The 11949-nt window shown below is 40.5% G+C and overlaps 1 protein-coding gene across 1 annotated transcript; it reads right to left on the bottom strand.

Moving 5' to 3' along the window:
* Window positions 1–4501: 4501 nt before the first annotated feature.
* LOC120675958 lies at window positions 4502–10420 on the bottom strand. Its single transcript, XM_039957160.1, has 6 exons — window positions 10160–10420; window positions 9766–10080; window positions 8202–8512; window positions 8020–8082; window positions 6212–6723; window positions 4502–5497 (listed from the first exon to the last, which is right to left on the bottom strand). The coding sequence occupies exons 2-6, from the start codon at window positions 10035–10037 to the stop codon at window positions 4802–4804; spliced, it is 1854 nt and encodes a 617-aa protein (XP_039813094.1). The 5' UTR covers window positions 10038–10080; window positions 10160–10420; the 3' UTR covers window positions 4502–4801.
* Between the last annotated feature and the right edge of the window lie 1529 nt (window positions 10421–11949).

The following is an 11949-nucleotide window of genomic DNA, read 5'->3' as shown; positions in this document are numbered from 1 at the left end:
CCGCCGGCTGTTGCCCCAGCGCCAGTTTTATTGGACTCTGCTTGTGGTGGGTGCGAACAAAATCCTTGTGCCCGTCCGTCAGCGGCCGCGTGACCGATCCGTTCGTGATCCGTGGGCTATAGGCACCGGCCACGGCACTCCGACACGAAAAACAGTTTTGATGAAAAAGCCAGCTGATTTAATAGTATTCTGTGAGAGAAAATGAATTAACATAAACTGATCTAAAAATAGATAAGTCTGTTTGGGTACTTACCAAATTTCCTGCCAGCGTGTATTCAGAGTTAGTATGGTTAGAACGGGGATTTTTTTACAAGGCACAATATCACTACTTAGTAGTATAAAGAAGATCTAACCATCCATTAGAATCATCCATTAAGAAGGGTAACCAAAACAGGCACCTAAGCAAGGTAGGAGATGTCTCTCTTTGTTACATTACACGGCAAATGGAAATGGTGATCGCAATTTGTTGTATTACTCCAGTTTGTAGATGCGCTATGCATAGCTGCAATATACGGTATCCAATAATTCCCCGTCCGTCCTCCATCGTAAAGCTATGCTCCTCCCAACAACCTTGGAGCCGTCTCTATACAGTCCGCTCCGTCCGCAGGACCCGCGGCGAAAGGATAGGGATTCATAGCCGCGATAGAGAAAGGCAACAGATCCATTTGTGACTCTTTGGGATGCAGTTCAGCAGATCCATTTAACTGATAGACCGGATGAAATTGTCTGGAAGTGGTCAGCTAATGGAGCATATACCACAAAGTCTGCCTATCTGACTCAGTTCAAAGGAAATTTCTGCTCCTTTGATGCCCCTGCTAACTGGCATGCACATGTTGAAGGCAAACACAAGTTCTTTGCTTGGCTACTTGTACAATGCAAAATTCTTACGGCTGACAAGCTGGTAGCTAGAAATTGGCCTTGTGATACTAATTGTACCTTGTGTGACCAGATTTTTGAAACAGCTGCGCACCTATGCTTGCACTGTCCTTTCGCCAAGCAGGTTTGGCTTCATGTCAGTAACTGGACGAAAGGTGTAATACATGTACCTCATGATTCAGAGGAAGGTGTAGATGAGTGGTGGATGAGAAGCTTAGCGGCGCTTCCTGCAGCACAGAAGCGCTCGGTGGCAACCATTTTGATGTACACAACCTGGAACTTGTGGAAGGAGCGAAACAGGAGAATCTTCGAGCACAAAAACCTGCAGCCTCACCAAGTAGTACAGCTGATCAAGGAAGAGGTAAACTTGAGGAGGGTGGCATGTGGCACACCCGACGTGTTCTAGTTTTATTTAAAATGTTTAGGGACTGTCTAAAGATCATATGTAATATATTCATGTAACTGAACACTATTTGCTGCTTCCTTCTTAAATGCTATGGCAGTGCTCCTGCCAAATATTCAAAAAAAAAAAAAGAGAAAGGCAACAGAAATCATACTGGAAACCATTCTGCGTTCAGTTCTGGAACCGCTTTCGTCCTTGCCCTCCGATTTAGGCCCGCGCGGAAGCATGGATTTTTCCTTAATCTAAATCTCAATCGGTTGATGAGAATTTCCTGGTCGTCGAGGCCAACGGTCTGGACGAAGCTCCGGAGATTTTTTGCTTAATGAGGTTTATTTTTACTGGTCTCAGGATTTGATGCATCGAATGATGGTAACCAATAGCTAAAAACGAATAGCTGAAAACGAAGGTCATACACGGGCACGGCAGGCATCCCCATCCCCTTCTTCCCTCATGGACCACAACAGGATTGTGGTACGAGTTCACTGCACTGTCTCCATCGATATTTGTTGAGAAAATTCCCTCTATAACCTTAGAAATAATGGCCCTATATGGTTATGAAAATTTTAAACTCCCTTATTTGACTCTCTTTTTAACTCTGGTTCCTGGGCCCTTCCGGTGAGTGTGCTAGTTATCTCGTATATCACTTGTGTTTTTCATCTCTCTTTTCTTCACTAAAACAACCTTCAAATCACCTCCAAAATTCATAAGACTTTTTACAATGATACAAATAATGGAGATGAACCCATTTTGCAAAAAAACCACATGTGTAACATTTAGGATATTAAACTTAAAATTCATCAAATTAGGCTACTTTTTTAAGAATATCTAGTTTTTATGGCACAAAAATAGTATCCAGAAATTGAGAAAAAAAATAACTAATATTTCTGAGATGGTATATAATTATTTATAAAATTATTTTGTAATATATGTTACTTAGTGAATTATAAAGTTATCTTAAAAATTATTTTTCAAAAGAAAGTTTAAATTTGTTTTTGTTAAAGAACATCAAAATTCTGTAAGTAGCATATATGATACAAATAATTTTTGGACAGTAGTTTTATTACTTAAAAAATATATAATATTAAAAATTAGCCTAATTTGGTGAATTTTAATTTTAAGATAGTAAATGCTACTTATGTGTTTTTTTTTGCAAAATGATTTCGTCTCCATTAGTTGTATCACTATAAAAAGTCTTATGAATTTTGGAGGTGGTTTAAAAGTTGTTTTAGTGAAGAAAAAATGATGAAAAAACGCGAGATAACTTACAGACTTGACGAAAGGGCCAAATAAGTAACCAAAGTTAAAAAGAGGGCCAAATAGGGGAGTTTCAAATTTCTAGAACCATAGAGGGAACTGCCATCATTTCTAGGGCCATAGAGAGAATTTTCTCTTATTTGTTTCCCGAGGCTTTGGTATTAGCTACTGTTTTCCAACAAACGAAAATGAGCAACAAGGAGTTACCATCGTGTCGGTGTTCGTCGCGGTAGTTGAGTACTATACTAACGCGCCAGGAATTGGCGCGCGCTCATGCGTCGCGGCCCCACGTGGGCCCGGAGTACTGTTCATCATTTAAAAAATAATAAAATGTACCGTTCATGTGGGGCCGGGGGTACTGTTCATAATAAAAAATAATAAAAAGGTACTATTCATGTGGGCCCCACAGGATACTGTTCATAATAAAAAATATAATTCGAAATTAAAAATAAAAAAATTAAAAAAATTATGAAAAAAAATTATATACTACATTTACCTCTATTATATATTGGATTTTATTTTCACTTTGTGAACTCGCAAAATATAATTGAATCATACATTCATTTCTAACCCTATCATTTTTTCTACCAAAATTAATAATTAGTGTAAGCTAATCCATCAATTATATCTACTAACATACACAAAATAAATTCTTCTATGTACTATTTATACAGGGATGGGCCCTGTGTGTTATTTAGGTGTTACCCACATAATATTCCATTGAAATCCACCCACAAAATATATTTAATTATTTATTTACATGAAAACAATAACCATATTTCATACACTACGTCTACACGTGCTAGCCCCTACTACTTATTGGATTTTAATTCCACTTCATAAACTCGCAAAATATAATTATATTACAATCTATCAACTATACCTATCACACTTCATTCAATACATCAACACGTTGCCAAAATATATCAGCACGATAATACTTTAACTGTAATATACGATAATATATTTTTATTATTATTTTACATCAAATCTTTTGCTACAGGCGCGCAAAGCGCGCCAACCTGCCTAGTTGTTCCTATCATGGTACATGTTTCTTCTCTTCTCTTGTGCGATTCAAAGTCTAGTTGTGAATAATTTCAAAAAAAAAAGGTCTGGTTGTGAATTACAGGAAATGCGGTACGACCAAGTGGCGGCCGCATCTTGACATGTATGTTGGGCAGTATGGACCATGCACATTGCCGTATAACTGCAGTAGTACAGCTTCATCCATCATCACGGGCAGGCAGGTCGCTGCATCATGGATGGGCCATGGCTGCCTGACTTGAACCAGAGCTCCTGGAATTGCTGTGGTAGCAGGCTATCGAAACTTTCTAACTTTCTGTCATTTGCTCCTGGAATTGCAGTAGTACAGCTTCATCCACAAAATTTCCAAACTTTCTATCACATTCCCTGTCATATCGAAACATTAAATATAGCAAATGACCCATGCATGGAGTACTAAATGTAGTTAAATAAAAAAAACTAATTGCATAGTTTTGATGTACGTTGCGAGACAAATCTTTTGAGCCTAGTTAGATCATTATAGGACAATATTTACCACAAACAAACGAAAAGTGCTACAATGTGCTACAGTAACTAATGTGACTTTTTTCTCTCACCTTTTCCCCTCATCTAAACACAGCCATGGTGTCCTGCAACTGCAATTGCAGCACCCCCCGCCCGGCACGGCCAATCTCCGATCCGGAGCAATGGTGCGTCCGCCGCTCTGAGTTCACGTGGCCGAGGACATGGTTAGCAGCATCACAGTCCTTGTGTTCCCTGGTGGAGTGCGTCACTATTCAGTGTTCCTCACGAGTCACACCGCTCGCCACCCACCGCCGCCTGGTGCCAATCTTTGCTTCCAGGACTGTGGTATCACAAGGGATCTTTACCTGCAACAAGATCCAACCACATCGAAACAGTATCGAAAAGATCAGGGCCTGGCGTAACCATGCAGTGGAAAGGACAGATCCGCAAGCCAAGTTGCAATATTACATGACATAATTTTCTCCTTTTTTTTCCATTTTGGATATAGAGTAACACAGCATGACAAGTCACAGTTGTTTGGAACTCCAGAAGAGAAGGCTTATGAACAACCAACCATTTAGGCCAGACCTTTTTTTTTTTACCTAGGCAAAAGCTGATATGTACACTAACTTACATGGCAATCCATCACTTCCTATGTTTGATATGGCCACAGACTTTGGCTGTCAGACGACAGGATATATACGCAATTACGCATCAGAAACCCTAAGACGTCTCTCTGCTTCATTCAGCAAAAACTTTGGGCTTCCGGACCCTTTGGCTCCTCCTGCTATTTACAGCCACCAGCACAGCCTTCTCAATCTTCAGATTCAAGGGGCCGCTATCAGTCTCTTTCTTTATTGCAGAGGGTGCGTTTTCAGTCTCCTGCTTCTTTGTAGCTGAGGATGGGTTTTCAGTTTTCTGCTTCTTTGTTGCTGAAGACGGCTTCCCAGTTTCCTGCTTCTTCGGTGATGTAGATTCGCGCTTCTTCGCGTCAGCAGGTTCCTTTCCAGTTTTGCGCTTCTTCCCAGCTGAGCAAGCCGTCATGGTTCCCAGCCCTGTTGCAGCAGAGGGAGTGCTTCCAGTTTTGTTATTTGCAGCTAAGGGTTTGCCCTCAGTTTTCTCCTTTGCAGCAGGTGTTTTGGAGGCCTCTTTCTTCTGCTTCTTTGTGAAAAAAGAGCCTTTCTTCCTCTTCTTCTTAGGTTTCAGCTCCTGCTTGTTCTGAGGGGAACCAGGCTCCACCCCTGGAGCAGAAATGCAATCTGTTTCCACTGGAGCACAAGTGCTCTTCACTTCTGCTGGAGCAGAAATGTTCATTTCTGCTGGACTAGAAATGTTCTGGCCTCTGGAAGAACTTACAGAAGGCAGATGCATGGCCTTATCTATCTGCTGACACGCTTCATTGACTGATTGATTGTCTATGAGGATATCATCAGTGTTCTGTGAAAAAAGAAACAGTAGTACAATCAACTAAATGCAAAAGCAAATATATTATCCAAGAAGCTAACACGTTCACTGTTTTTTCTGGAAATGGTTCAAAATCAGTGAAATAGTTTTAAATAATACGAATAGAGATAAATACTCAATACGGAATAGCCACATCTCCACATTTGAGATTTCAAAATTGTCGTGGAATCATATCTAAGTTACATATTGCGTGTTTAGAAATCAAAGTTAAAAAAATGAACTGGCCTGCAAATTTCACTCGGGATATCTTCTACCTATGCTGACACAGTAGATATTGAATTCTGGATGGATCTGATTCACAAACATCATAACAAATTTAGAGTAGTATCGATACTAATGAATAGGAACGTGCAGGACATCAGACATGAGCCCATAACTAATGTCCAAGATATAACTAAAAATTCTAGGTTCTGCGAGTAAATAGCATCTGTTTACATGGAGATTAAACTTATATATTTAAAAGTAGACAAGTAAAGTCGCAATGCCTACAATCTACAATATTTTACAGATGCAGGATAAGGTTTAATTATTTTCTCTATACAGTAAATGGGGACTTTATACACCCATGAATATAAGATGATTCAAATTCTAACTTGAAAGCAGTAACTCTGAGAGGATCAACCAAATCCAAACAAGCACTAAATAATTAAATGAGGAATAAGAATAAGCAAAGGACCAAAGACTTACGTCTTTGCATAAATCCCCAATATGACTATTTGATATGGAATTGCCAGTACCCAAGAGTAGGTTCACTGTGACAGCTGTCTCCATCGAATGATTGCACACTCCACTTTTTTCTTCAGCATTCTTATTTGCATATTTCATATGAGTGTCAGTTTCCCTGTCAGGCAAACCAGGTCTCCCTGCAAGAGCTGATCCATCATCATCCTTCAGCAAAATGTTTAGATTCTTCCTTTTCTGCGGTTTAAAATATCGACATTTTGTATAAGAGAATGAGCGCTTTTGAGTATGCTGCCTATTCCGGGGCACCCTGACATGAGTATTTTCCTCAGAAAGTGCCAAATTTTCTCCTCCAGAATGAGCCTTGCTGAGACGATCTTGCAGCAGATGAACTCTAGGCTGGAGCCCATCGATTGTCATAAGGGTGTCCTTTAGAGTTAGTTGCTCAAAAATCATATTATAATTCTCGGAATCAAGCAATGTAACAGTGTCAAGTCCACCACTGATACTGCCATCAACTGCATTAAGAATGAAACAAATACAATACATAGTTAACACTTGCCTGAATTACTTAGGATGAGAATATAGATGAGCTGCATTTTCTGCTTGGCGAATCTAACGAAATCCCAAGTGGCTATGTGTGTCCATCAAGCTATCCAAAAATAGGAATGCTACCCAAAAATCCAATTAAACCACAGAGGATCAGAAAGATGCTGGACACATTTTAATATATATGGCTAAACAAACTACTCGCTCTGCCAAATTATATAGTGCATGCATGTTTCTAGAAAATTCAAACTTTGTATATTTTGATTTATGCTTACTCAAATAATAAGTATGTCTAGTGTATAAAATCATACAGCCACATTCATATCCCAAAATGCTTTCATGCTATATTCATTTTACAGATAAAACAGTATACTATGAGAAAGCAATGGTCAAAGTCTATTTTTTTTCTCGAATATGGTCAAAGTCTAATTTTGAAATCTGGCAAAATAAAATTTGAAGACTCTGTCAAAATAAAATACCCTATATACTTGGATGGAGGGAATATTTGCATGGATACTCCACAAACAGATTTACACAGGAGAGGTATTAAGATAAAATGGCAGGTAGCTATTTACACAAGAGCTAGGTCACTTCTACCAAACAGATTGTCTCGGAAGCATGCAATCAAACTTTAACCTTGACCAGGGGAGGACCCAGAAAAGGCTTCCAAGTGGGGCTGACGAGTGGACAAAATGCTAGACTAGCTAAAATTAAGCGAAAATTCTACTGTTTTGGGGTCTGACTACTACAGAGCTTACATGAGACAATCTGAGCTAGGTCCGCGCTGCAGCACAGCCAGCACAGGCCTTGGCTCCGCCCCTGACCTTGACCACTAAAGTACATATATAAGCATTAAAATTTGTCATATAAAATGATATAGTAGATTTGCCATGTTAACTGCTTTCAAGCAATCATAGTTTCATATTTTCACTGATACATTAAGTAAAGTCAAAGGTGTGTGCCGGAGACTGGTAATGCCCAAAACGGAAAGTAAAATGGGAGTAAATAGTAACAACTAAGAACATGTGGCAACAAGGCTACATTTGGCATCTTGGATTTCTAAAGACTCGACGACTAATTAATTGTTGACCTTCGGTTAAAACAAAAACATACACCTTTACTAAAACACAAACATATTCCTAACAAAAGCAAACTTTTTCTCGCAACCAGGTCTAGAGCTAACACGGTCTAATGTAACTTTGTAAATACCATGCTTTCCATTTTAACTTCCAAGGAAAAGTTTGACCAGAAGGGCACATTCGTACCTGCAATGCCACAATCGTCATCAATTAAGATACAATCAGTTTCAGCTCCCTTATTTTGTTTGTCTGCGAAATATTGAAAGATTCTTATCAGTAAAAACTAAAACCTGGTGCAAAATCAACATGGCCATGAATAAATTGATGTACTATCACTACACAAAGGTAGACATAATTGGATATCGGACCATGATAGTATGACAATATCTGGTGCTTCTTGATGTACAAGGGTGCATCAACATTTTCTTCATGCCTCTTCCTCTTTCTCCTCTTCATGATACTGTTCCGATGGACTTTGTGAATCTGCATCGATTCTGACATAGAATCATTTGCTTTGCTTACTGTTTGTTGTACTTCCTTTTCTTTCTTGATTAAAGCAAGCTCCCTGTCATACTTTGATACTTGAGATGACAGCTCCTTCATACGCAACTCTAACCACTGGCATCTCCACAGAATCGGACGAACAGAATTCCTCCACTCAGCTGTCACCTTTTTCCTTCTGAAGGGTAATCCCATATCACAAAATTAGCCCAAAAAAGGCGTATCAGAACAACAAAACTTTATGTTATAACGAAATATTATAAGAAAATAACTGCTTGCTCCATATACCCATAAAATTACAGGTAAGCTAACACTTTGAAGCACTCATAAGGGTAGTTCAATTATCCAAAAAAAAATTGCGAGGAGTTCAATTATAGTTTTAAAGCATGAATATCAAAAGTAAGCTTGCACAAATCAGAATCATACTCTCAAAGAAAGAAAATAAGCATGAAAAACATTATATGATGTTTCCTGACAAGCACAAAATGGAATTTATAATGGTCTACAACATTAAAGATGAAAATCATCAATGATGGTTCTGATCAGTATGCATATCTATCTGTTGAGTTGAATCCCAGGCTAGGAACTTCTTTTGTGAATTCAGACTGGCATGCTTAGCATATAGTGTTTAATACAAAACATCTATGTGAACTTTTCCAAAAAAAGAGGAAAGAAAAAACGACGTGGTTTTTCATCTTGGTGCTCGATGTGTCAATCTTCGGTGATTGGTACGTTACTGAATTGACAGACACATGGTTCCCCATGAACCTGTGCTGATTATCAACGACGTGGTTGTTGAAATCAAAGTCCTGGTGGAATAGAACACTATAGGTTTACAATGCTTTTGAAGAAGCTACCATTTGCTTAATTATCCTTTTAAATAGCTATGCTGACAAATGGAAGACCATAGGGGTATCCAGGAATTGCTTTTTTCTGATCGTGGCAGGCATACTTGCCATAAGTGGCATGGCATTTCTAAGGATAGACATTCTTTCTGCATGTTGTCATTGATCCACCTGCTTCTATTGTGCTAAGAATAATTGGGTGAAAATTATACTTGAGTCTTAATCTATCAGGCACTATCATCACCTTCTAAGTTCTAATATTCCATGCACAAATTGATGAACGGAATGTATACTGGAAATGGAAGATATTGACGACAAGGTACTAATTACTAAGCATACAAGACACCACGTTACGTTACTGAATCATTTCTTTCCATTTTAGGTACATAGATCCTATTTGTCGCTTCCACAGACAGAAGGTGCAATAATTAAAACATAGTAAATCAGTCAAAACCCTACACTCAAACACATCAGTTGCAACCTTCCGTTTTATCACTAGGAGCGTGGGAGCGGGAAAACCAATCTAAGACCTTGGCGGCAACAATTATCATATCAGTAACATTCAGGGAGGGACGAGACGACTCACCTAGGCGGTTTTGAGGGCCAACAAGCTGAGATGCCAGAATTCACCTCCGGTTCACAATCATCCGCCTCAGCTTCGGATCCGGAGCAGGTGTCCCCGAACGAGCTTGAGCATTCGGTGGTATCATCTCCCTCACCTCTCACGAGGTCAGGTGGCACCGCCAGAGGGCCACCATTCGCGCAGACGGCCTCGGCTTTCACCACCGCCATGCTGCTCTGGTTCCTGGCACCGGCGCCCCCCTCGTCCTCAGAAGCAGGAGCAGGGGCGGGCGCCATAGAAACCCCACCGGAATTCCCCCCAATCTTCCTTCAGAGAGCCCTGTGGACGGACGGATCACTCTCCGCAACGAAATTCTCGGGGACCGAAGAAACACAACAATGGATAATTAGGGACGAACCCAGTATAGGACGCGGGCGTGCACATGCACACCCGGTAATTTCTGCGCGAACCGAAGAACGGCCAGGGGGGGACCGCCGCTCGACGCGCCGTCGCCGCCAATCGGAAAGGAGGAATCAGGCCTCAGCCCGGGCGGATCGCCATGGCGTAGGGGGCAGGATTATTAGTGGGGGGAATCGAGATGGGGGCGCGATCGCTCGGGTCCGCGGCTCAATCAGTCCGTCGCGAGGGCCGAGCTCCGGGGAGGTGCCATCTGCGGGGTTTTTTTTTTTTTTTTTGAAGCGGAGAGGAGGTTGGAGTCGAGCAGGCGTCATTTTTTTTTATTTGAGAAAAGCAGGCGTCAGTTACGAGTTCCCCTTTCCCCTCGCTGCGGCAGTGGGCGGGTGGGCGCCCGCCCCCCCCTGGGCCCCTTCGTGTCCACACGGCTCACTCGGCGAGGTGTGTCCACCACGCCACCGGCCACCTCCCTCCGGGACCCACGGAACCCACCTTTCTATTAGGTCCGTCTCAGGTCCAGTTTGGTTCTCTTTAGTGCTACCTAGCGCTAAAAAAGAATGCATGAGACGAGTTTATTTGCAAATTTTTTCGCAAGTTTATTTGCAAATTTTTTCGTAGATGGATACAACTTTACGCGACGAATCTGATGAGCTTAATTAATTCATGATTGACTACAGTAATGTTATAGTAATCATTTTCTAATCATGCCATCAAAAGCATTATTAGATTCGTTTCGCGAAGTAGCGCGTGAATGTGAAGTTACTTTTGTAAAATATTTTTATTAAATACCTCTAATTAATAGTCAAAATCAGCTATAGTATCTGTGCTAGCAGCACTACGCCAAACCAAACAGGGTCACGTGTGGAAGTGGAAGTTTCATGGTATTAAATTTATCAATTTTGATTACATGACAAGAAGAAAGAATGGGAGCTTTATGAGATGTGAGGGGAGTTTCATCATCTGGCATAATTACCTATTTTTCAGTCTAGATAACTGTGATATAATGGTTTTATCACATATGACAACTCTGTACAACCGAGTTCGACATCTGAATTTGAATTACATCCTTCATGGAAAGAATTTATTTTTGAAAAGACAGCAGGAGCACTGCTGCTCATTAAGGAGTTCATAGGAAGAATCAATAATTTGAAATTGATCGTTCCTAGATCTTTTATGATTTGTCCATAACTTCCCATCGCCCGACCCTTGATACTTCTAATGACATTAGCACAGTCGTTAACCAACCTAAAGCATCGCAAAAGTCTTGTGCGGTGAGTCCCTCCCTGCACAGAGCAATTTCAGTGGAGTGATTAAAACTCACTTTTCAAATTTAGTCATCCAAAATGTAGTCTCTACTCCAGTAGCACCGACTAAATAGACTAAAAAATAGTGGGCCTTACTTTTGGTAGCCTAAGTAGAGGGTAACCAAATTGAGGGGATGTGAGAGAGGGTGATCAAATTGAGGGGGTGAGAGAGAAAATTTAGTCACCCCATCATTTTAGTCACCAAAATAGAGATTTGTTGGAGATGAAAATTTAAGCAAAATGATTAAAATATAGATTTAGTCATCCAAATAGAAACCTTGCTAGAGTTGCTCTAATACTTCAAGAGTCGAGAATCTCTATATCAAAAGCATCATCGTAGACTACTGTTGAGGCTCCCAAGAAAGAACCGAAGCAGGGCGGAGCTGCCTTGTTCCGTCGGGGTCGCCGGACCCGATGAAATTTGCAAATTAGAGTGTATAATATTGTTTAACTTGTATTTGCCCCCCGTCGTGCTAGCACAACCGATCCC

The sequence above is a fragment of the Panicum virgatum genome, chromosome 5N, assembly GCF_016808335.1.
Source record: "Panicum virgatum strain AP13 chromosome 5N, P.virgatum_v5, whole genome shotgun sequence".
Lineage (NCBI taxonomy): Eukaryota > Viridiplantae > Streptophyta > Magnoliopsida > Poales > Poaceae > Panicum > Panicum virgatum.
The sequence above is the reverse complement of the archived record's forward strand: the minus strand, read 5'-3'. Positions and strand labels throughout refer to the sequence as shown.